General features: G+C 35.0%; 2 protein-coding genes across 8 annotated transcripts in view; one reads left to right on the forward strand and one right to left on the reverse strand.

Moving 5' to 3' along the window:
* Positions 1 to 15,377, forward strand: LOC134532037 (dehydrogenase/reductase SDR family member 12-like). Of its 4 annotated transcripts, XM_063368174.1 has the most exons (9): positions 42 to 162; positions 350 to 422; positions 1,936 to 2,018; positions 4,557 to 4,690; positions 6,637 to 6,732; positions 7,717 to 7,841; positions 10,365 to 10,500; positions 13,016 to 13,235; positions 14,895 to 15,377. In XM_063368174.1, the coding sequence occupies exons 2-9, from the start codon at positions 367 to 369 to the stop codon at positions 15,005 to 15,007; spliced, it is 963 nt and encodes a 320-aa protein (XP_063224244.1). In that variant the 5' UTR covers positions 42 to 162; positions 350 to 366; the 3' UTR covers positions 15,008 to 15,377. The 4 variants fall into 4 exon arrangements, with proteins under 4 accessions (XP_063224243.1, XP_063224244.1, XP_063224245.1 ...); XM_063368173.1 differs by having other exon boundaries at positions 1 to 422; XM_063368175.1 differs by lacking the exon at positions 350 to 422 and having other exon boundaries at positions 56 to 162.
* LOC134532038 (tRNA-uridine aminocarboxypropyltransferase 1) overlaps positions 11,208 to 27,069 on the reverse strand; it is a 25,309-nt gene continuing 9,447 nt past the window's right edge. For 2 of the 4 annotated variants that reach the window (XM_063368178.1, XM_063368176.1), the window contains exon 5: positions 20,311 to 26,970. In XM_063368178.1, coding sequence (XP_063224248.1) covers positions 26,732 to 26,970 — 239 coding nt within the window. In that variant the 3' untranslated portion in view covers positions 20,311 to 26,731. Of the gene's footprint in view, positions 13,455 to 20,310; positions 26,971 to 27,069 lie in introns of those variants that run through there. The other 2 variants (XR_010075117.1, XR_010075118.1) reach the window with 2 other exon arrangements.

The following is a 27,069-nucleotide window of genomic DNA, read 5'->3' on the forward strand; positions in this document are numbered from 1 at the left end:
TATATCAACAATGTCGCCAACTTACTGGAAAACGTCAAAGTAAATAAAACTTGTTTTTTGCAAAACGTATATATATCAGTGAGACAGGAAGAATATTTGATCTTGTGTCGTTTTTATCGTTAGCAAACAAATAGAAAAATTATGAAACTCGATTTCTATACGGTGTGGAACATTTTGTTTGTATTATTTTTAGGTTTTTTGTTTTACTATTTATTCCGATTTTAAGGTAAACAAAACTGTTACCAAAATGGGTGGGCACGTTGTTTACGTAACATTAATTAATTAATTGTGGTAGTTGCGTGTAATTTCCCTGTCTACGCAGTGGAAATTAAATCTCGCACTTGTACAGTTTCAGCGTTGGGAGAGATGTCACTGTACAGAAATGCAGTATGGTTTCTGAAAGGCTGGCAGGAATATACGAAGTAAGTAGTTACCGGCGTTGTTATGAACTGTTTTTTTAAATTGAAATCTAGGCCTACCCTGATTCGCCTGAGAATAATCGATTTTCAATTACAATAAAAACACAGACATTTAGGAAATGTGTGATGGCTAGTGAGTTGTCTTCTCTTAACTTTTTTACTTTAAGGCATAGAGAGGAGTTCAAATGTTAACTTTTCGCTTTCAAATTTGTAAAATTTGGCAAATAAGGCAAATAATAACCAAATTGAAAGTATTTGAGTTGAAATATGCATATGTAAATTTGAGGTGCAAAAAACATTTATGTGAGACCATTCTACTGTATTATCCAGAAAACATTTGTGATTCTGTAGAGTGGCTACTACTATTTTGAAAGAACCTACTAGAATATTCAAAATTATATATATATATATTCTTGTACATTAAATCAGCTCTGTCTAAATCACTGGTTTGTATAAATTCCTTAATCTTAATCTCATGATTGTGTGTACATTGATCCTGTGGTACTTGATGCTTGCTGTTTTAATTTAGTACGTCCTAAGATTCTGGCTAAACAAAAGCACTAATTTGACAATACAAACTAATTATGTCAGGCTTTGGAAATATTTTATTTCGTATTTAACTTATGATCTTAATTCATTCTTGTATAACCAATATCTTTATATATACACTCGATGCTCTCTGAAACATTTTAGTAAATAAATAAATAAATAAATAAAAAATAAAACTGCTTGCACAATGTACCACTGGCTCAACGTATACAGGATCATGCCATTCGAGGGGGAGGGAGGGACATTTTTCCGATATAAAACCTTTTTAACGTGGGGGGAAGCTTCATGGCGCCATACAATAACAAGCACATACAAAAGGAAGAACATCATTTATTACAAACAGTTTGTGTGTAACCGTAAAAATTTGTGAATTGTACAAGCTAATCTTATGAGACATCCTAATGTTGTAGTCCATGGGAATCTCGCAGATAACACAGTCAGTGGCGGATACAGGAGTTTATTTCGGGAAGGGAACTAGAAAAAAAGATTGAAATAAAGTAAGAATATTTGCATTAAAGAAAAAAACTTGCATCAACAGTAAGGGGGTTTGGACAGTTACTTACATTAAGTTATCATGCCTCAAATGCATCACTGCCTTTGTAATTCATGATCTGCGTGTTGTAACAGCTCACCTTGCATCAACCAGAATAACACTGCCTTCACTGAGATCTCACATTTTTTTTTTCATGATATATTCCCCACTTTACCCCGCCTCCCTCAACATCACGACCACCATTGCATTAACCTCTTTGATGCAGTGTCTCTGTTTTATATCAACAACCAAAATGTAATTCAATTTTTTTTTCTGTTTTATTTTGTATTACACATCTTAATAGAGACCCCCCCCCCCCTCCCCCTTCCCTAGCAACCCTGTGGATATGCCCTGGGCCACCAGTGATGCGAGTAAAACAATAAAAAAATCCATCAATCTGTGAAACCTGTTGTTTCTTTTATTTATTTATTCTAGAGGCGGCTATGAAGTGGCAGCTAAACATTTCTGCAACACCGACCTGGATGTGGACTGCACCAGCCAAGTGTACATGATAACAGGTGAGACGTCAGTAGGGGCCTCCACTTTCATGTAGGCCCAGGGGCGCAGATCTGTAGGCTTCGTGAGGGGAATTTCGTGGGTGGGGGGGGGGGGGGGGGGGGGAGTTTTGCATATGGGGTTAACCGACACGTCATTTCTGGACGGGGTGCTTGCCCATATTTGGGCCTATATGTATGCAATAAGAAGAAAACCTTAAAATATGCAGAAGCGGACCCCCTAAGTGAGGGGCGTCTCTTGATTCCAGGCCTCTCCCCCCTCCCCCCCAATCTCGCCACCTTTCCCAAAGATCAACGCCCATGCGTAGGCGTACGCAAAACACCTTACTCACACACACCAAGCTTTAAAGAGGTTATCCATTCTTTATATCCTGTCAATGAATGTTTGATTTATAATTAATAAAAATCCATGTGTATTTTTTGTTCAGTGTTTACTGCATATTTTTTCCTCCGTTTTTATTATTTTACACTCTGATTTTGTTGACAGGCTATACTCAGTACACAGAGTCAGTGCCAAAAGTTTGCAGGATAGAAGAAAATAAGAAACATCTGTTTTATTCCATTTATTGTCATTGTGTCACTTAGCAAGACATGTCCATTTCTTTGATCAAACTTTTACAAACAAAACCTATCTCCTAACGGATGCAGTTAACTAAAATAGGCCGAACACAGTGGTCGTTAAAAAAGTTGTAATTTTCCTAGTACATATTATGTTAATTCAGTAAATGATACTCCAAAGTCTTTGTTTTGCCTTAGTTTGTAATATGATTGTCATCGGGTCTTTTGAGTTACTTTTTTTTTTTAACTATGTAACTCTTACTTTGTGGCAACTAACATCTCAGTTTGTCTGGATGTTAAATAGCTATTAACTAGTATACAGAATAAAACAGTAAATTTAATGACCACAAAAATTTGTAGTCTACCAATCTCAAAAAATTGTTTCAAAAATTTTTAAAACTATATAAAAGGGCTACACCTTGCATTATGTATAACGGAATGAATTGGGTTTTGGTGAATTTTTTAATCTCGTGACTTCTCCATGGAACAAATCTGGAAATGGTGTTTTTTAAAACTACTAATGTTCCTTCATCATCCCACAAAACTGCATATTTTATTCGTAATAGATTATAAAATATTCACATATCACTGACCTAACATAATCTGCCTTTTGAACTATTTTACAATATTTTAATGTTATTGTTTCATTGACCTTACCTAACCAACCTTTTGCACAATTTTACAGTAGTTAATTGTTTTTGACAACCGAACCAATGTTTTGCATGTATTTTAAGTGTCACGGATCAAACCAAATCAACATATCTGAACCTATACTGACATTCAGCAATCCAGCTAAATTGCTGATTCGGATGGTCATGGTCCGCTGTCAGGGTTCATTCTTGTCCTTAATATTATTATAAAGTCCTTTATTTGTCTTTAATTGAATAAGGGTCCTTAAAAGTCCATATATTTCACTAAGAATCCTTAAAAACTCCTTAATAAAGATTGATAATGTGCAAGTAATGTGGGTATTTTAATAGTTTTTTTTTTCTTTTTTTTTCGGACATGGCAGCAAAATTTTGCATGCACAGTACAATTAGCAAATTACGGGCCACGTGATAAGATTTTGTACAAAAAAAACTTTTTTTATGTTTTGTATCTCACCTTTTAAACACTAAGGATGTGTTTTACTGTCTTACTTTTAGAACTTATAAATTTAATTAGTGATAAAATTAAATGGTTGGGTTATAAATTTCAGATGGACCCTATGCTTGGGTTAGATTGTGTTCCGGAGATAATTATGGATAGTTGGGGCTTATCTTTAAGAATTGAACAAATCAACAAAATTAGGTATTGTTTTGTGCTTTAAATCTTTATCATTGTTATATTTTGATGGATTTTATGATATTACCTAATAGGGACAAGATTATATGGTGAATTGCGATAAAACTGAAATAGCATCGTAAAACATGTCAAAACACCACATAACATCAAATTGCAAGTTATAAAAGACCAAAATGAAATTTATATCATCGAATTAAGTATCATTTAACAAAATCATAATACAAATCATTAAAAGAAGTAATTTATAATGTTGTATATTCAAGGCATGTCGTTATTTCCGGACAAAAAGTTGTACCAAAGTGCTTGGATCAGAAAAATTAATTTTATTTGTTTTATCGTACATCTCTTATTGAATCACTTTATAACTACAAATGCTGGCTAATTTATTTTTATTCTTCTGAATGTAGGTATCTGTTTTAGACCAAATTATTACAAGTTATTTCATCGTAAAAATTCAGCATTTAAATTTTACCGTTATTTGGGTGGAGTAAGTATTACAAAACAGCTTTTATGAAAATCAAAACAATAACCCCGAGATCCTCTGTTTAAAAAAAAAAATACTTTGGTCTAAAAATAAAACCAACTCTTGTCTCTAGATATTACAAACTGATGGTGACGAGGGCGATGCATTAAAGGAGCATCAGTGGTGTTGGCTTGCACGAGAGGGGGGGAGCCATGCCAGGGGAGCGTGTGTGGCAGGTGCGAACAGCGGCATCGGGAAGTGCGTGGCGCTGGAGGTGGCGAGGAGGGGGGGAGAGGTCCACATGGTGTGCCGCAACCAGCAGAACGCCGAGAAGACCAAGAGCGAGATAGTCGAGGAGTCGTGTAACCAGGTAACTCTCTTCCGCCCTTCCTCCCTTCCTCTGCGCTGTGTTGCATCCCCGTGGTTATGATTGGTTGTCTGCACTCTCAAGTGTTATTGTTAGAAACCTGCAAAATTTGCGGATTCGTTCGGTGATAGGCTAGAATTCAAACATATATACCTCTTAGATAATATTGCTATTGACTCACTGTTCATCTGGACGAATTTCAAACAGTTATAAACCCTCAACCAAAGAAGGATTGAATCACAGATAAACCAGCTGAGACGTCTTACAAGTCTGCAGCCAATGAACTTGCGTTATTTTTCCCGAGTGTACAGGGGTATGTGCAGTATGTCCTGAAGGCCATCGAAACCGCAAATTTTGCAGGTCTCTAGTTATTGTTAGTTATTTTAAGACTCTCGGTGTCACACGCCATACTGATTTTCTTTTTCCCTTTTCTTCTTCTTCATTTTTCCATCATTACTTTTGTTTAAGGGCTATTTCTAAAATTTTAACCACAAATATTTTCAGCAGTTATCCAATTGGTGTAATGTCATGGTTGTAAAAAGGTTCGCAGTTCTTTGTAATTATCAAAACTTCCAAAAACGTTTACACCCATGATATTGCACTAAGTGAATATCTGTTGAAAATAAATATTTGTGGCAGGACAACAAATGTAAGGGAGGTAACGAGTTAAAATTTTAGTAATAGCCCTTAGAAAAAATTAATGACGAAAAAATGAAAAAATCAACATGGTGTTTTCCTCAGTACATTCAACTGCATTATCTTTAGGATTTTTTGTATACAATATTTTTTTTCCTTAACTAAATCAGCAAGAAATAAATTTTATATTTAAAATTTAAACAGTCTGTGTATGGCAATCATAATACAAAATTACCAAAAAAAAAATATTAAGATTCACTAAGAATTTAAAATTACATTTCCAACACCTGTGAGCTGTAGTTGTTTTGTAGACAGTGAAAGGTTTTTTGATCTGGCATTCTGTGGTTCAGTACAGGGGCACAAATCTGTCGGATTTGCAAATGATCGGAAAGGGGGAGGGGTGGAGGGAGTTTGGGGTGTGGGTTTTAACCGACATGAGTCATCACGTGTATGTTGTGTATTCTGTCCATATCTTGGCCTGTATGCATACATTAAGCATAAAACTTTAAATGTACTGAAAGTTTTCCATGGAACGTATTTTTGAAATTTATATTTAAACCCAGTTTCACAGTTACTATTTTGCAAGCCTAAGCAAGTCCCCCCGGCCCCCCTCCCCTGTATCTACGTCCATGGTTCTATAAATCGACACCAGTTGAGGCGGTCGCCTAGATATTTTTTCTGGTGGAATCCGGCCATTGACCGTTGTGGCCATGTTGCATAACTGCACTGTTGACATTTTTAGTTTGCTGAGAGTATATCATTACTGTTGTTTTTCATTTCAGTCCAGTGTTTCCTGTTTTATAGCAAGTTACATTTCACATTTTCACATTTGGGATTCTCGTATAAAACTGTATTGACATTCTATAATCAAGCAAAATCGCTGATCTTTTGTGGCCATTGTCCGAACGTGCTGGATTAAAGACCTTTCGCTATTGGACGAAATTATATTTTCAGTCTGCACATAAATAGCTACATTGTGATCTTGTTTTACGTGAATTTGATGTGTATTTGATAGTGTACTGGCCAGTTATCTTCACGTGATTATATTGCCGTAATTTCTTGAAGCCTGATGTACTTTGGCAGACTGCTAAGTCCTTCTGCTGATTATATAATGTTTGTACTTGCATTTTCCTTTTCTGAGCTTTCAGCTCCTTTCAATTTTCTCATTTTTTTACACATTTTTATGTAATATGATGCATTTATTGTATGAAAATGAAACTTGATGCTGAACTGATAAATTTGGGTGTGTATATTAACTAGTCTTGTCTTTTTTTCTTTCTTTTTTTTTTTTTTTTTTTTTTTTTTTTCCCCAGAACATTTATGTTCACATTTTAGACCTTTCGCAGCCAAGAAATGTTTACAAGTTTGCCAAAGACTTTGCAGCCAGCACAGACAAATTGGATGTTTTGGTGAGTCGTTTCAACGTGGTCATCTTAATACTGTGTTGAAACATTGAACACACATTACTGCATTTTTTTTTTCCCCTTAGGTAATATAAACTTATTTTTTGATAGTTATATAGTTGTATGTTTAATTGCTATGATTTCACAGAAGTGAAAAATTAGTGTGGTCAGTCATTGTAAACTTAAGGAAATCCATGTTATAAGATATGTTGAGAAGAGACATAAATAAAAAATATAAAAAAAAATAATGGTTGAATTCAAAACCTGATTAATTTGTCATAGCGTTCTTCCCTTTCCCTAGATGAGGGTGGCCATCTCTAAGTTTGGCCAACCATTTGATATTATTATTTGTTATTATTATATCGTAAAAAATGCTATTCCAATATTGTAGTCTGAGACAGCGAGGCCAAATGGCAGTTCGTGACGTTTTTTCGTACAGCTCACCCTAAGAATTTTTTCAGCCCAAAAATATCATCAGAGAGACTGATATGTATCTTTGCTTGTTTGTTGATTAAGTTGTCAACAAACACTGTTAATGAAGCAACAATGTTCTCAAAAAAATATTATTTATATATTTTGTAATCCATATATTGCTTTCTGGTACTTCTTCTTACAACTATTTTTTTTAATACAACTTTTGAGGTAATAACTTTTTTTTTATCATCACATGACCAATAATTTTATAAATTGGTTACTCTCCAGAGAGTAACAGCGCATTAAAAAATTTTTTAAGAAATTTTATTTTAATTCTTATAGTCTGGCCCTTGAAAAAGAGTGAATGTGGCCACCACTGAATCAAAACACACGACTGAAACAATGAAATTAGAATATTTTAAGTTTTGACTGCAGAAGCAGAAGGTGCCTCTTCCACGGAGTTTCAGGGGAATATTTCCCGACATCTCCCTTGGCCACGGCTCTGGTGGTTCGCCGTCGGCGAGGGTGTCGGAGGAGAGGGGGAGCAGTTGTCGAGCGTGCGCGTGCTGTCGGCAGGTGAACAACGCGGGCTGCATGGTGAACAGCCGAGAGGTGGACGGGGATGGCCTGGAGAAGAACTTTGCCACCAACACGCTCGGCACGTACGTGCTCACCAAGACGCTGCTCCCGCTGCTGAAGAGGTGCGTCCCGCCGGGTGTCTGCGCTGGGCCCGTTGCCCCTCGCTTGGAGTCTGTTTGCATCCTTCCGCCCACCCACCTGCATGTGGGATGTGCAGTCAAACCTCGATGATACAAACCTGATGCCGTGCAATAACGAGGGTTCCATTCACTCAACTATTGCAAAAATTAATCACAATTTTTATTTGATTTCTAAACAAAATTTCTAGTGATGGGTCGAGTCACCCTATTTCAGCATCGAGTCGAGTTCGAGTTAAACAAAGAAATTTATCTTCGAGTCGAGCTCGAGTCGAACTCATAGAAATTTGTCTTCGAGTTGAACTCGAGCCAAACTCATGGAAATTTGTCGAGGTTCAAGTGGCAAAATGATGAGTGAAATAAATATAAGTTAAATATTTCTTAATATAATATAATTATTGAAAGTTGCACTACACATTTTGATTTTTTGTCTTTTTTTTTATCTTCATACTGACACTTAAGTAAAATGCACATCCAAGTGACGAATCAGAATTGAAGTTGTTGATGACGGAGTGTTGTAAAATTTTTTGCAGCACTTGAATCTAGCTGTCTGATGATCAATTTTTTCAAAAAATTCCCAAATCTCTGCTCTTGATTTCTATTCGTCACTTTGTGACGTCCCAGGCCGTACAAACATATCCATTCCACTAATACTAAACCGTTTATGATTGATGTGACGCCGGCGACGCAAAAATTACTTTCAAGTTTAAACATAAACATCAACAGCCTCAATTTTCCGTTCGGCCATGGAAAACTGGTTGGAGATTTCAATTATTGTTGATATTGATTTGTCAAAGTGGCAACATTCCCTGGCTGTAAGATGACTTACGTAGGTCATTGGCCCAGAGTTAAAATGGCGGCTGTCTAGTGTTTAGTAATATTATTTACTTCCAAAGCTGCCCAAATATTGACGATGTTCGCGGTCTTGTTCATGACTGAATCTAGAGAACATTTCTTAATTCCGTTATAGTTAAATAAAGGTATTTTGTTGCAATTAGAAATATTAAGTGCATAATGAATGATGGGATGCACTGTTTGCGGTTATACACGATCGAAAATAAATAATATTTCGACTTCATTTTCAAGGTTTTCAGTGTTGGATCAGAGGTTTTCCACTAGGTAGGCCAAAATAATACATTTTATTTTATTTGAAAGTGCATGGTTTTAGATAAGTACCTTCACGATTGGAAATTGTGCAACATTATGGTCGAGCCAAAAACTAAACTTTGACGAGACTCGAGGACACGATCTTAATCAACTCGGTTTTCGAGTCGAGTTTAGTTTCGCCGGCTCGACTCGACTCGCTCGATTTTTCGAGTCTCGACCCATCACTAAAAATTTCAAATAAAAGCGAAAACTTGCACAGAAATTTTACGTCACAACCAAATGTACATTTATTTTAGGGATTGTGAAAGTACAATTTTTAAAAGATGGCCACATTCGTTGCTCAAAGAAAAAATTTTTATCTGTTGTATCACACTTAAAAGGGTTTAAGACAGAAGACTTAATCAAAGTTCTAGAAATTACATACAAAAAGACATACTACCGTCATTTTGGAATAATTAAATTTCGTATCTTTTTTCCCCCCAACCTATAATGAACAAAAACAAAGCATCAGTGTCATGTTAGTTGAAACTTCATATTGTTTCTTAACATTATCCTGGGCTGTTGTACTAACCATCCTTTACTTCATGTAATTATTTACCCTTGTAACAAAAACAACATAATTTTGTATTAAACATACTACGTACTTATCACAATAATTCCTATCTAATTTCTAGGGTTTCACTGTATCTCCTCAAATAATACTGTGTTATAAATGTTTTTATGATTTTGAAAATTAAGATAAGGTAATTCAGCGGATCAAAAATATTCCTTTATCTAGAAACACAATAAAAGACAGAAGAATCCTTAAACTGGCAGAATATCTAAATGAACAAAAAAAAATTATCAAGGCCTCTCTCTATCTCCTTATATGTCTCGATGTAAGTATTAATGTAAAAGAATCTGCTTGTTTAGCGGTTTTTTGCTCGAATTGCGTAGTTAACAAATTTTTCTTTTTTTTTTTAAATTAATATAAAATAGTAAACATTTAGATAGCTGTACAATTTTTGAGTTGCAAATCATTAGTTTTTAAGTTAATAGCATTTAGTTTTATTTTTATACATTATTTTCATCATCATCACTAAGTCAGGATTTTTTGATGGCACATCATAGCCACATTATTTTATTTATTTTTTTCATAAAAAAAATGGCACATTCACTAATAAAGGTTTTCCATCCCTGATACAAAACATACATAGTTTTTTATAGTAGTAAAGGCTAAGTGTGCTTATTTAAGGATTTTGTTTTGCTTCTGTCCCTTATTACCTGAATTATCCAGTTTTTTGACTGTCCGGATAAATCAGGTTTAACTGTATTGAGTTGAGTCAAATGCACCTGGGTAGAAGCTAAATATTTACATCTTGTTTGGTATCTGTCTGTGCTCACTGTGCATTTTAACCACAGGTCTGCCAAGCCTCGAGTCATAATGGTGTCCTCCGGCGGGATGCTGGTGCAGAAGTTGAACTCCAAGGACCTGCAGTTCGAGAGCATGAGTCCTTTTGACGGCACCTTGGCGTACGCACAGAACAAGCGTCAGCAGGCAAGTATCCACCGCTGTTGTAGCTTGGCTTCTGGGTTGTAGCCGCGTCCTTGGCGAATAGTTCACCGACGTTTCGGTCGACATTGCAGTCGCCATCATCAGGGAACAGTAACCTACCTGATGGCTACAACCCAGAAGCCAAGCTGCTTCAGACAATGGCCGTGAAAGCCTGCGAACATTATTAAGTATCCTCGTTGTTACCAACATGACGGGTGAAATGCTTGTTTCGAACTGGTGATGGATAGAGGCAAGATTATGTGGTGAATAAAGATGAAACCAAAATAATAGCGAAATTTTAATCACTACACCTCCAACTGAAATTGGAGTATAGTAGTATAGAGTATATAGTATATCACCAAAATGCAAAGCAAAACACGAAACTCAGCAAAATTCATCTCAATTATGTCATTCTGTCTATTAAAATAGAGATATTTTCATAAATTATTAACGTAGCCTTTTATTTAAAAAAAAAAAAAAAAAATAGTTTCATTGTGTGGTTTGTTTCAAAGTAAAATAAATAAAAGCAGTCTATAGCTGATACTTTACATACGTGGCTAAGGGCCTAAACTACACCATTAATAAAATATATTTATATATAATGCATGATACTTTTAAAATAAAAATTATAACAATGAAAAGTGTCAACATATAAAACCATATTATTGGCTTGAGACATTGCATTTTAAAAAAATGTGTAGCTGTATTTTTTATTTTTTATTTATGACTTTCTTGTGAAATAATAAACATAACAGAGGAATATTGATATTTTTTTGCAGTAGTTTTGTTCAACTTGCTCTCATAAATATGTGTATGTAGTGCTTGTAAACAGATCAACATTATTGTGCTTGATGTATACTTATTACTACCTAATCTTTTAATATTTAATAATGATATAAACTAAATAGACTATTATTAATTGTGAATTTACTGTTTTTTTTGTTTTAATAACACTATCAAATTTTGGCTCTAGCATGGGTAAAATCCTAATTTTCTCTAATACAAATCTTGAATTCCGATAATTTTAAGTACCTAACTAGAAACTACCACTTGAATCCCATTAAAAAATTATTAAAATTATTAAAAAAATTTAACCCTTTAAATGTTAATTTCACTAACAAATTTTCCAAATCAATACATATCATTATTTTTATTTAAATAATTAGTCAATTATAAGTATACTATCTTGTAGAACTGTAATAGGATATATACAAAGAAAAACAGATTAGAGACCTACTAAAATTCAGAGCTGTCAAGAGTTGAATTTTTGGTATTTACTATATTTATTTCCTTCAATATTTTTCTTACCTATTTTTTCCTCGAGTCTCAAGTCTTTCAAATACCAGAGATTCAATGGTATTTGAGGGTTTGCCTGGCTCGTCCTTCTTTTGAACACATTTAGACAAACTTCAAGGGGCCGCCAAGGCGACCTGGGTTCGATTTACAAACCATGATGTTTCGCAAGTGAGAAACAGGTTTTTTTTCAAGGTGGGCCAGTTTCCCTCAATCATTCAATAAAGGCTTAACTTTTTTTTTCTCATTGCCTCTTGTCATCAATAATGACTTCACTGACAAGATGCTAAGCCTTAAGGCATGGTTTCACACGCCATTGTAGATTTTTTTTTTCCATCGTTACTTTTATTTCAGGGTTTTTTTTTTTTTTTTTTTAATTTTAACTGGATATGTCCCTTGCATTTGTTTTACTGCCACAATTTTTTTTCCAACATATATTACACTAGGGGAATTTCTTTTGAGAATATTTGTGGCAGAAAAACAAATGAAAAGGAGGTATAGAATTAAAATTTTATAAATACCCATTAAATAAGAGTACGTGATCACGAGAAAACCAGAACGTTAAAATGGCTTGTGAGACTGAGCATAATTCATTTATACGAAATGAATGCATATTTGAATTGGTTAATTTATAGTTTTTGTGCATACTATGTTTTGTTCGCAAGGATATTACGTCGCAAGGTTATGCACAGAAACTTAAAGCAGTGGCACCTCCAATATTATAGACCACTGGGTCCAACTTCACTCCCTTTGAGGGCCAGATATAATTTTGAAACTCATCCAATGGCCAGACACATTATTTTTTAATATTTAAATTTTACACTGATATTTTGTCTTATATAGTTAGTTCTGTATAGTGACTAATAAAGTAATAAATACCCGAAAATATGTGGCATGTGATGAAGTAAAAAAAAAATATTAAATATAGTAATTATTTGACAATATAAAGATAACATGAATGCAAATAATTCTTAAGTATTTCTGTGTGAATACTTTGGCTTCTGAACATTGTCAAGAGACTGCGTTTTCTCTACGAACGTGAAAACAAACGGCTGGCATGTGACCGTGTACACTTACGAGTATTCCCTAGTTGAGAGATTGTTAAGGCAGGCCGCGGGGAAACACTGGCCGCCGGCCCGCCAGTTGTAGACAGCGCAGCTTCGGGTCAGACCTGCAACCCTTGCCGAGGTCCCCGGCTCGAGGTGACGAGCCCTCGCTTGCGCAGATCATCGTGATGGAGTGCCTGGCGCGGGAGGACCCGGACGTGTTCTTCGCGGCGATGCACCCCGGCTGGGCCGACACGCCGGCCGTGCGCTCGGCCATGCCCGACTTCTACAGCCGCATGAAGGAGCGTCTGCGCAGCGCGGAGCAGGGCGCCGACACGGCGGTGTGGCTGGCCGTGTCGGAGGCGGCCCTCAAGCATGCCAGCGGCCTCTTCTTCCAGGGTGAGGACCCTCCTTGCAGTGTGGCGGTTGTTTGCCTCGGAGTGCTCTCGTTTCCCCCCACCCGCTACTTCGTCAACGCTCTGTTGGAAAAACCACTACCTTTCGTCTTTCGTAATGGCCTCGATGTCGAAGAGAAGTTAATCTCTCTCTCCATTTCCATCTCGCCTATCATTTTGGAATTTTAGACTTGTGCTCGTCCCAGTTAAGAGTTGTACATTCCTGAAAAAAATGAAAAAAAAAAATTATATCTAGTTAGTGACCACAGCACAATAAAAAAATTTATGAACAGCACATGACTTGTTGCATTTATCTGGGGCAGCAAAATGTGCATGCATTGCCTGTAAAGTAGAACATCCGTAGATGTTTTCCTGAATAAAAAAAAAATGTTACGAAACTACAGCAACTCAAAATGGCGGGTGAAGTAGAGCCTTAAGTCTGCATCAAGACAAAGACAGGAGTTTCTGTGGAGAATAATTTTCCAAATAAAATCCAAATAAAGCCATTTAATGTTTTTTTTTTCCCATTTGGTACGTGCATATTACGCATAAAAATAGAATATGGTCCAAGGAAACTTGCACACAATTTTATGCAGAATCAAATGTACTTTTTTCTAGGGATTGATTGTAAAATGAAATTTTTTAAATTTTTGTGGCTCAAAAAATATTTGTTATTATACTAATTATTTAAATATTTCAGACAGAAGAGTAAAAAAAAAAAGTTTAGAAACTATCTACAAAAAGACATACCATCAACCCTGAACTGAAGCAGTGGCATCACTATTGTTTCAGTTGAAACTTCACATAAATTATTCTTGAATATTTAGTATTAACAAGGTTTTTATTAATGATGGTTTCATGTATTATTTAACTTAACACATTGACGAAGCCCTTCTTGAACCAGAGAAGAAACTAGGTCAATTATGTTTCGATAGTTGGCATTGATCTGATAGTTTTGTCTGGATGCTCACATTTGCGGACCATCGAGTAATAGTCTAAGTTTGCGACGTGACAGGTGACGGATGCTGCGTACAGGCTCGTGTCTGGAGGCCTCGCCCCTCAGCGGCCGGCCTGGCTGCCTCTGGGAATATCTCCTCGAAACAGTTTTTAAAAAGCTCTCCTTTTGTTCAGTACTATCTTTGAATATATACTATACTGTATAGAAGTCGCCAGCCCAGGTTAAAATTTCTAATACGGTTTGAGGTAGTTGGTTAATTCACCGCCGCAATCGCCACCATCTCTAGGGCATCGACTTGTGGTGGTCCCTAGCGGACAAGTATCGAACTCTTCAAACACCCTTTCCCCCTCCCGTTGAACTACCTTGAGCTGCAGTGAATGATAGGTGGGGGGTGCGGGGAATGACAGCAGGCGACAGTGCTGCGCTCTAACGTGTAAATAACAACTAAGACGATACAGGGCGTTACGGCAGCGCACTGCAGCGGTGAAGTTCCCAAGCTGCTCATCATACGCTTCTGAAAAACGTAGAGTAAATCCTATCCACTCGCGACTTCTATACAGTATATATATTCAAAGGTACTATCGAAGCTTTACCAGCCTAAAATGTCCATTTGTTGGCCTGCGTGGACAGGAGTGATCGTCACGTCCAGAATGTGATCCAGCTGTGCGACTGCTGCGGTGTTAACCTCTGTCCTGTGCTGTGCAGATCGAAGTCCCGTCTCCACGCACCTGCCTCTGGCTTGGACGAAGACATCGAAGGACGAAGACGAGAAGTTTGTTGCCCAGCTCAACGAGCTGATGGAGAAGTTCAAGAACTGATTTTCTCAGTATTCCGGTGAAGAGGTGTCAGCGTCATTTTAGGTTATATCTTACATATTGTAATCTTAGTGGAATTTGTTTTTACCTCATTTACACTCTGTTAACTTTTTTTTTTTTTACGTGATAAGGTCTTATAAATCGATGAACGTCAGCTGCACGCACGAAAAAGCATGACTCATTGTCACGTTACGCCTGAGCAGAGCGTGCCAGAACTGGCCAACCACAGTGCGAGAAAATCTTCTATAATATCAAACAGGTTAAGGCGGGCTTTTCAACTAATTGTTCGTGATTATATTTAAACAAATTATTTAAATCAAATTTGTAAAAACTGTAAATAATATTTGAAGATTAAAAAGTATGCAATTTTTCATTAATGTTTTCTTATGACGTTATCACGTAAAATTATCATCCGTAAACCGACTTTACAGACCCCCTCCCCCCCTTTTTTTTTATAGATACTGCAAGATGCATTCAGACTTTGACAGTTTAATATTCTAATTTTATTAACAAAATTATTATTGATGCATATAGCTAGTTTTGTGCTACACGAATCTGTGTATGTTTTTGTTTCTTACATCCAGTACTCGGCTGTCAAAATCTGAACGTTTGCAAAGACCCTGTCAAAAAAGTTAATACCTTTATCTTGAATACTGTACACTCGTGAAAGCAATGTGAACTTACTGATGCTCCGAATGTAGGTTTCCCTTTGGTTTATTTCAGTAGTTAACAAGATTTTTTTTACTGGCCTCATTGACACAGAATATTAAGAGCTGGGCAGGAAATTACTTTTCCTGTTTCCTGATTTCATTCCATTAGTATACATGTCAATGTGCCAAACTTATTAAAAAAAAAATATTTTTGAAAATAGCATTGTACTCTAACCTGATTAAATACATGCACACAATGAAACATACCATTTTTAGCAGTTCAAACTGTGTCTATTAACAGGGGTGTAAAAAATATTCACAGGCATAATCCTAAACAAACACTTCACTCAGCATTTGAAACATTCACAAAATAATCAAAGTTGTTTCACTACTGTTGAAAAACTGTAGCAAAACGTATCTCATCCATGATTGCTGTGTTCTCACAGGAGTAGGTACTTTCTGCATTTATCTATGACACTATAGACATTTCAATTTTCTCCTTTAAAGTGATGAAAACAAACGAGCCAGAATCGAGTAGAAATTTGCTGTAAATATGTTTGTAATATTGCCCAATACGTATGTGGCAGACATAAATAACTATAACAAGTGAATTGGTTGAGTTAAAAGTATATTATGAGCTGATTTCATCACTATTGCACCAGTTATGGTTTTTGTTTATTTTCATGTTGATCATAAAATTAAATAAGATTAGCCTTTATTTTGTGATATTTTGCTTTTACTTGAAAATTACCTGCCTCTATCACTGTACAATTACTATATTTGCGCCTTCACAATAAAAAGGACAACATTTTCCCTTTAAAATAGTCAGTATTGAAATTTTTTAATTTACAACTTTAAATAATTCTTGGTCCCATTCTGCGGGAAACTATTTTTTTTATCAGAAATTTTTCCGTACCAAAATTGCCTATCCCGCCCAGATCTATAAATTATGCATCTTGCAAACATTTAGTAGGTGGTTATAATTTATTCTGTAAAGCTTTAACGGACGGTCAGACGCGATACGTTATTGTAAATTGGGCTTTAACTGTTACCATGTAAATTCGAAACACTTTTTCAATTTAAAAATGTTATTCCATCACAAAACATTTTAAAAAACCAAAATACCACAATCCACAATTGATCACCAAGCTTAATCAACTCATTTGCATCTTCAGAATAAGTCAAACATTTGGAATGAATTTGTAATTTTGTTAGTTGAACCAAGTATGTATTAAAAATATATAAATTATTCCTAACTTACACATTACAAAAAAAATCTTGTGATCATTTAGTCATCCATATTTGCCAGTTTGAACATGGTCAAAGTAGGTAGTTGTTTTCTATGCAAAATAATTTTCTTAGTTTTATTTTATTTTTTCGAAAAGATGCCTGTGTCCAGAAGAGAAGTAATTTTTAGTCGTGTACAGCTTTTGTTCTATTTTTTTTATGACTTTATTTTGAGAACAAAGTTCTAGAGTACATATACGTAGTAACAATTTAAAAACATTTCAAGATGCAATAATTACTTCATTCATAATCTTTGAAATGAAAATACAAATACTTTTTTCATTATATGTCAGCTTAGATATACTAAAGTATATTTGCATTTAAACATGTCATAAATAGTAGTCAACAAATAATTCTAACTTTTGCAGAATACATTGACTATGCCAACCAATTTTTGGTAATATGGGACAAGAGTGACTTCTTTATCCATCTCAGCCTCAGTTATTCACTCCATATTGGTTGTATCATATTTTATGCCATTACTTTATGTGAACTCTTGTCTGATGTTTTTTTTTATCTCTGTTAGATAAAGTTTAGTAAATATCCTGTGATAAAAAAAAAACAAGCCATTATCTGCAAGAGAAATATCATGATTTTGTGTTTGTTTTTAACACACTTTTTTTGAGCACTGAAAAAAAGTTTTTTTTTAGGACTTTTTTACATGTAAACATTTAGTTCACATTATTGTATGTATTATATAAACTTTAAGAGAGCCTTTCTTTATTACATTTTAGAATTACAGTCAAACCTCAGTAATACAAAACCTCAGGGGACCATAATTTTGTCACTGTGCAATAATCAAATTATTACAAATTCAATCTTTTTTTTTTTTAATTACTTGTAAATAAAATTCAAATTAAGTTCAATGTTGCAGACAGAGTTATACTGCATGAAATTTACTATTTTTAGGGATTGTAAAATTTAATTTCAAAGCATTTAAAAAAATAAAATTTCTAAAATGAATAAAGTTATGGCATCAGTATTATTTGAGTTGAAACTTTACATTTTTTTTTAATATATGTACTAATCATCCTTTACTGCATGTTATTGTTTACCCTTGGAAGAAATGCACTTTTATATTAGAATTACTTCAGCACTATAACACCTATGTAATTTCTAGGGACTATGAAAACACTTTGTATTAATGAAAGTTTTGTATTAACAGGGTTTTTATTAATGAGGTTTCACTGTATAATATCTTAAGTTAGAGGCATGTCTCAGACATGAATATTGCTATAATATATTTAGTTAGAGGCATGTCTCAGACATGAAGATTGCATGTCCTTTCGACACAGAGCGCGAATAGGCATGTGATGCACTGTCCAATGCCACCCTTAAAGCTTTTAAAGCTTGTGTGCCCAGTCAGGAGACCACCTTAACATATGTTGAAAATGTAGTTTTAGTCTAGGCTTTCTTTGGGTGTTGTGTTTCTAAAGAAATGAAGAGGTTAAATGAAAGCCAGATTTAGAAATTAGTTTTTCCGTCCCTAAAAGTAACACTGTCTGAGCATAAATATTCCTTATTACTGTGATACTTAGCTTACGCTTAGTGTAGACTTGTACTTTCAATGACATAAATGTGTGTGCAACTTTAAAGTGCAAAATGCCTTAACATTGATGTAGCTGAGATTAGAAAGTGCAATGTTTGCATGATGCATGACAATCTATGTTTGTAGTGATAAAGACTTTGTATAACAGGAGAGATGGGAGCAAAGGTGATGTGTGAATACTAGTTTTTTGATGCAAAGCAAATATCAAATTGAATGTTTAAAATACTCGCGAAGGCGAAGCAAATTGGAATATAGTTCTCAGCACGGCTGCACTACACTTACTACAGTCCAACATTTTATAAAGTAAAGAAAATAACATTTGTAACAGTTTAACAAATTGGGCCCTATATATAACACCAATCAAATTATATAAAAATTATAAACTAATAGTGAGCATTCATAAAAGCAAACATGAGTGCCACATTTGATTTTTTGTTTTTTTTTTGTTTTAAGTAAACTACTTTATTTGTGCAGAACATGTGCAACACAAAAAAAAACTAAATATTTTCATGAGCAGATCTAAGGCTTCCTGTGTTAAATCCTGTTCACATCAGAAACGAAGCTTTGCATCACAACCAAAACTACATTTCAAACTAAAAGCAAATTTCTTGGTGAAGTCAAATCTAATATTAAAAAGAGCTTCAATTGATTCACTTAGTTGAAGCTTCGAACAGACCTAGTAATGTTTAAATTGGACGGTGCCAGCTATAGTGGTCCAGGTGCCAAATTACAATGTTTTCTCGCATAATCGTCGCACATTTTATTCTAAAATCAATTTTGAAAAGTAGGGGTGCGACGATTATGCGGAAAAAAATATTTTTTGTTAGATAAAGTTATTCATAAAAACAAAACCCATTCATGGGAAGTACGTTTATTTAAAAAGGGAAGTATAAAAGAGCACACCAAACAATTTAAATTAATAAGTCATACAACAAAAACCTTTCTTCAACTTTAAATAGAAAAACATCTGTGTTCCAAATGCAAGACGAACGAACGCGTAACTACCGTAGTATACAACACGAAAGAATGTGGGCTATCAAATGTAGTTAACTCAGCACCTGATAGAGAGCGCATGTTGTATGCAATCGGTGAGATATTGATATTCTGCTGTGTGTGTGCTTTCTATACGGGAGTTGTCATGAGGCCTGCTCTATTGTTTCTATGTTGCTTATATTGATGTGATGGTAGACCATGGTTCCTTCTTCCAAGGTCAGTATCCCATAGGGAGAACACACCTGGTTGTTTCATAGAATATCAGTTACTTCTTGTACTTATTTGGGAGCAAGGTTATCCTGAGATCGCTATAAAAAAATTTTCTAGTTCAGCTTTCGGTTGTGTTAGAGTGCGATCGCGAGAAGCTTATGGTTCTCCCTGATTCAAAACATATTTCATTTGAGGTTGCCCATTCTTACTGCCAAAATTTTACCAACTTTGGTACTTCTGCGAACGATCAAAATTATTTCCAGGACGATTGTCATATCTGGCTCTATGATCTAATTCTTGTTGCTCCTAGGCTCTCCCTGTATTCTGGCTGCTATTATCTACTCATAAACCAAATAGAGAGTGTGCGTTGCATGCACTCTGCGAGATATCGATATTCGGCTACGTGCGCGCACTTTATACGGAAAGCAACATAACCAAACATTAATGATTGCAACGAGCGCTGGCTATAGTTTTGTACGCAGTACACCGCGGCGACGCTGACAAACGGATGAAGGTTTTAATGTTTAAAAAGTCTAAAAGATAATTTACACGTCGTATTTCCGTTAATTAAATAAGTAAGTAGTAATGTCCAAATAAATATTGGATTTCTATTTTAAAAAAACATCGTTTTATACGAAAAAAATACCCACAAAGCATTCGGAATCTAATAGCGGGACCAAAAACATTGTGCGACGTTTACGCGAGAGGTTTTTTTTATCCAAATTTTGACGCCCTAAAATATGGGTGCGGCAATTACGCGAGTGCGACCATTATGCGATAAAAGAGGGTAGCTAGACGTGTAACAAATATCTTTCTGAAACAGGTGGACATCAAAGCAATAATTGTGTACATTTCACTACTAACTATCAAAACGCACCTTGCTGAAGGTGCAGAAGATTTATATCAGTATTTGTATTTTACCATTGGGCTGATCGCTGTCCAATTGGCATTGGTTCAGATGTGCTCATTTTTAAAATCAAAAATTTATGATAATTATATAAAATAGATAAAATTTAAAAATATAATAGTCCTATGAAGGGATTTCATAGGGTTTAAGGAGTCTTCACTGAATGAGGGTAAAAAATGCTAAAGAGGGTTTAACATTTTTTTTTTTTTTTAAATTCTGATAAAGTTTTCTATTCAGTGGTACTATACGAGTATAATTGGTTATAGTGACAGTGGTAAAATTGTCTATCTTGTTCTTTATTTACGTATGTGTACATTGAACCATCAACATCACAGACTAACTCTTGACAAAATTTAGCATGATGTTGGCCTGTACACATATGTATTAATTTTTGCAATCCATTCACTTAAAATTCTGTCTTTGAAGGTGGCCTCATGCATGTTGTCAGCTTGACCAATAAATTAGTTCCTGTGACCATTGTTTATTTTGTTTCTACCAATGTCAGCACAATACTTGCGACAGTCACAAACTCTTCACACATTCGCTCACTAGGTTACGTAAATATCTATCAGTGAAATGTGTGACTAAGTTAGCTACATTAAAATAAAAAAAAGAATAAATGAAGCAATTTTTTTTCTATTAAAATTTAAATATTTTAGCAAACATGTTAAATATAATTATTGTTGTTGACTTAACCCTAACCAACCTTTGACTTAAATATGATTTGTCTAATTTCACAGAAGCTCTTATAACAAACATTTACTTTCTCTTTCCCTATGTATTTGTTTCATGATATGAAAAAATATTTCTAGTGGTATTCTAATTCTCACTATTTGATTCAATATTATTCGATTTGAAATTTTTTAAAAGAAAAAAAAACTGATATTCACACAGGCGTAGTAAATAAATAAGAGGATACAAGTTAATGGTACAGCAGCTTTGTGTAGAAATTAAAAATTATATTGTTGTCTGTGGGTAGTTTACTATATACACACAAATATATGTACTTATTGCTAGCTTTTCACATTGTGCCATATTATAGAGATAAAAATAATATTTATATAAATAACTTAAATAATTGTCAGCTGTAATCAGCTTTGTAGCATGTTATTTTAATATATATTGCCTCTAATAATAGCATAAAGGGATGTGGCCAAACAGAGATAAGTTAACTGCTACATATGCCATTTCACTCTTAACTTTTGGAACATAGGGCCGACTGCTTCGTGATAACAGACGTGTGTGACATACAGCTTATCAATTTAATGCAGTTAGCTTGTTTTTAAAATATATATGTACGTATATATAGGTACACATTTACTACGGCTTTATGCAAATTGCATTTTTTATGAGTCAAAGAACATTCGACGAGCCTACAGGGGCAAATTTGGGCACTTGTTATTCTGTTTTTGGTCTTGTCTCATGCTGCACAATCAGCCACACCCTTTCTTTGGCTTATTTGTTTATTTTTAACTCAGTAGATGGTGGTGGTGATTGTGATCATTATGTCTATGATGGTGGTGATAGTGACAAAGACTTTAAATATGTATTGATAATAAACGTTTGATTGATTACGCAACATGGGAAGATACAAAAAAATTGCATACTTTTCCCAATAATATTGTAAACATGAAATTAATTTTATTGAAGCCACACAAAAATACTGTTCAGCTTATAGCACTCATTACAACCACAATTAAAATATGTACATGAAACACTAAGCAATAATTCACATAGTAAGTTTAGCGGTGAGGTATCGCTTTTGAAATTAGTTAAGTTAATATTATAGGTTTTCATTAGCATCTCATGAGTGATTGATCCTCAAATAAAATAATAATGACAAAATATTACCACTTTTAAAGCTCAGAGTTTAAAATCAAATTTATTAAATTTTCATTCAAGGATCTCTGGCAATATCTTATTTGACCTCTGATTAGCTAATTAGTCATATAACTGAATAAATATATTCTAAATTGTGTAAATTAACTGGTGAAGCCATTACCATACCTGTCAACTTTGGCCAGTCAAAAAGTGGGAGGTTTTTTAGTGGAGTGTAAACAATGCTTGTTGCCACTAATAAGGGGGAGGGGGGGGGGGGTGTAGTGGTGAAATTTTGTTTATTTTGACGGAAAAATCACTACACAAAGAACAAAATGCAGCATGTTCACCTTTCCTCGATTGCAAAATGCACGGAAATTCGTCACTAAATGTCTTCTTGTACACAGCAAGATACTTCACTGTAGGCCATTTCTATTAAATCCCTATTGCGGAGTAGGCCTACAACTAAACGCGTACAAAATACTCATCACGCAACTGCTTCCACAAAATAATATTTTTATGAATACACCGTTGAATAAATTCGAAGACTACTATAATGCTACCTCTACACTTATTCTGTGAGCACAGACGCGAACAAAGGCGAATTTGTTCGGGGACGAAAAATCAATTCACACATAGCCGACCAACAAACCGAAGCGAATTTAGGCACGAATGTAAACAGTGGTATCATAAACTCATTATTAATCCAGTCCGTCTTTATTTCAAAACACCACCGAAAACACAATTTACAATGTTGACAAAACACCCCATTTTGGAAAACAAACCTTTTTCTGGTTGGCTAACAAACACCAATGACGAACGTGTACCAAAACAGCTCCCATAATTATCGTCAATAACTACGTTTCTTTCTTAGATGTACGCTTAACCAAGAGTTTTAGCAGACAATTGTGGGCATTTAAGCTATTAAAATAACTACACGTTATGGTACGAACAGTAGTTACTATACAATTGTACGGAATAATGGTACAAACATATTAAATCTATAAATTTATTGCATTAAAAACTTCAAGAGAAACAGAACCAAAAAACGGGAGATTTTAATGACAAATCGGGAGGGCGGGAGAAAGGGTATAAAATCGGGAGTCTCCCGCCTAAAGCGGGAGGGTTGGCAGGTATGCATTACTAGTATCAAAATATCGGTTACTTTAAAAATGTCATAACAGATCAAAATTGGTGATCAAATATTTATAACTTTACAAATCACAAACACATGTACACTATAACTACAACTTTAGTGTTGAAAAATTAGAAGTAATCAAATCTCTCTCGTCAATTTATAAATACTATCGACGAAGAATCAATTTGATCCTCTGCTAGGGCATCAGTTCGTTGCTGTTTTCTTATTCCTCAAACTCAACATTAAATTCTGGTGGAAATTTAGTCCCTGTTAGATCTCTAGGTACTTAACTCTCGAAGTTCTGGTAGAATAGTTCAAGTGTATAAACTTAAGTCACACAAACATTATAGTATTATATAACTTTAATTCTTGGAAGATAAAGTTCATATAAATGTATTCTGTGATACTGATGACCTATTAGAACAGTTTGTAAAGTTTTGAAGTAATTGATCCAAATTAATACAAATTCTAGAGGTTTCTTCTATTAACACAAATATTTGTAAAGTTGAATAATCTTCCTTAAGTGAATTAAATTAGGCACTACTGTGCACTGATCAAGTCTTTTCTTCTTAGTATCAAATATATAAATTAAATAAGGCTATAATACATCATATTGAAAATTAATTTATTAAATTATAGGAGATTTTAAGAAATGTTTTTGCTCCTTCCATTTCTGAGAAATTCTAAGTATTTCAAATAATAACTCCATAAACAAAATATCATAACTTATTTTACATGAACAAAATTTAGCTATATACTTTTGCCTACAATAATATATGTAGATTACACAGGATAAGTTAAAATAAAAGAATAATTTTAAAATTAATATATATATATTTAAAAAAATTATTTATTTAAATAAAATCCATACCCTTAAAAACCAAAAGTAATTGAATACCTAGTAGCAGCCAATAAGGAAAAAGATGAGACAAACACATACTCTGTTGATTTTACCTCGACATACCTATACTGGTATGCCACCTAAAACTTCTGAATTTTTTAAATTATGTCCAAATGTTGAAAAACCAGTAAAAAAAAAAAAAAAACTAAAAGATATGGCCTACAACCATAAAACAACATGATTTTCCGTACATTCTACAGGTAAATCTTACCAGTTGGCAAGTATGCTAAACTATTAATAATAGTCAAGCGATAAGTGAAAACAACTTAACGTCTCACCGGATTTTGAGCCACCCTTAATCTTAGTCACACACTTTGTGACCCACCATCATATCCAGTGATGGGGCCACAACTTGTACTGAAATCACATAAGCAAATTATAGTATTGCATAGTTCATGTCCTGTCTCATGCTGCTAGCTGAGCATTAATGAGGATGCAGCTGCGACTCTTCTTTTATTACGTGATGTAATGCTGAAAATGCAGTTTTCAAGTGGACAAAAACTTTGTTTCCGATAAAATATAAATATATATATATATGGAACTAACCTATCGTCTTGTTTGTTCATAATCTGCTTTTCAGTTTTCAGTAATTTATAGATTAAGCAAAATAATATTTGTTGATGGTATTAGATGACTATTAGTGTGTGTTGTATTTTCAATGCTGTCCATCCCTTTGTTTACATTTAATTTGATAGTTTGATAATTTTTTTAGAGTGGGAGCTCATATGATAATACATACAATTTTGACAATGGTGTTTTTAATTTAATACTTGTCCCGAAAAAATCAAAAAGTAAACATTCACACCCCTTTAGCAGTACTTTAAATGTAGCTAACCTAACCACATACAGTAGAATCCCGCTGATGCGACCCCTCACGGTTTCCGGAAAAACGGACTTATAAACGGAATGGTCGCAATAGAGAATTCGGGCCAATTTTTACCCCCCCCCCCCCCTCCCCCAAAATCCAAATACATAAAAAATCACTGTTACATGTTTTGGGAGTAGATAATCACAGCGACAGACCGACAGGATGCGCTCCCGCCCTTGCCGTCAGCGATGTTTATTTTGACAACTCAAGCAATTATCTTTTCCACGACCCTTCACAGCATAAAAAAAAAGAAAAAAAAACACGTTTGATTGCAGATGGAAAAGTAACTATGCAGTAAAATAAATTTTACGGCCCTGCTAAATTTTTCTGTTCAATAAAATTCGAGGTATTAGTGATTTTTCAGCAGAAAATGCTGTGTGACTAATAAACAAATTGTATCATAATAACTTAAACTTATAATGTATTTATTAACGGCGAAGGACAGTCGTATAAGCCCATAAAAATATTTTACAGAGAATGGACTATACAACCTGGCTTTTGCCGCACGCGGTGTGGGAGGGGAGGACAGCTGAGACGGCTTTTCGTGCGATAGTGGACGCGCCGAGCTCGGCTAGACACTGCAGCGTGGACAGTCTAGAGGGGTGGTATCTATTTTTAGCCATCTTTTGTATGCCTGCCTGCTTACAGTACAGCTCTCGCCAAGATAAACGTGAACACATCGCGCCCAACAAAGTGTAACAGCCTTGTTTTTCAGCCGATTTTACTCAAATTTTTGAATTTCTCTGCTCAAATTTTTCACGGTTTCTCAAAAAACGGTCGTATAAACGGAATGAACGCATCAGAGGGGGGTCGCATCGGCGGGATTCTACTGTATTCACACGAGTTTACAATGTTTTAACTAACATAGATTTTTTTTTACATTTACTTTTTGCACCCCTTTTTTCAATACCAAAATTTTGTACTTCTTTAGGTCATTTCACATATTTTTCTATGACAACACAACCAACTGTATTTCACTGAACTTTACTTACACTTGTCTGTAACAGCATTTAAAAAAAATAATAATAAAAAATTAAAAAAAAATTTAGCTACACCATTCATTCCAAAAATATGTTCTAAATCAGTCAAAAGTTTTCACAGAGCCTACCAAATTTCAGCCCTAACATGCTTTATAAAATATAAATTAATAATTTTAAAATACTATGCTTGGAGTTTTAAAATAAAATGAATATTCATTTCTTTAAATGGTATTCAAGATATAAAATATTATTGCTCACATCTCGCACCAGCATTTTCACACTTATGAATGTCCTGTAGGTATAAAAAAACAGGATAAAATGCATCCGCTAACCACGCTGGTTCGGCAGGTTATATATTTACCGCAGTGTTCTTGACCTCGAGTCTCTGACCGTCACCGCCGGAGCCGAACGGAGCCGAAGGCCGCCTCACTTGAGCGGCCGCTTGTAGGCGTGGAGGTCGTCGTGGCGGTACAGCGAGTGTATCTTGGCGTACATGAAGCAGAAGAAGAAGAGCAGGTCGTCGCACTGCCCCGCGTACCGCGCGTCGCCGAGCTCCGCGCAGAACTGGTGCACCGCCTCGACGGTGGCCAGGTACCAGCGCGGGCTGCCCTTCTGGTGCCGCCAGAACTGCGACACGCGCGATCCCAGGACCACGCACGGCAGCGCTGCCGACACAACCGCGTCGCCACCCTCAAACCTGCAGCCTACAAGATCTCGCATCACACATACATAGTATATGAAACCCCATTAATACCTTCCGAAAC

The sequence above is a fragment of the Bacillus rossius genome, chromosome 5, assembly GCF_032445375.1.
Source record: "Bacillus rossius redtenbacheri isolate Brsri chromosome 5, Brsri_v3, whole genome shotgun sequence".
Taxonomy (NCBI): Eukaryota; Metazoa; Arthropoda; class Insecta; order Phasmatodea; family Bacillidae; genus Bacillus; species Bacillus rossius.

Bases quoted from the DNA above. Each gene is read 5' to 3' on its own strand.
- LOC134532037 (XM_063368172.1), top strand. From the start codon at position 367: ATGTCACTGTACAGAAATGCAGTATGGTTTCTGAAAGGCTGGCAGGAA. The intron at 423-1,935 runs GTAAGTAGTTAC...TATTTATTCTAG, and splicing joins GGCTGGCAGGAATATACGAA to AGGCGGCTATGAAGTGGCAG. The intron at 7,842-10,364 runs GTGCGTCCCGCC...TTTTAACCACAG, and splicing joins CTGCTCCCGCTGCTGAAGAG to GTCTGCCAAGCCTCGAGTCA.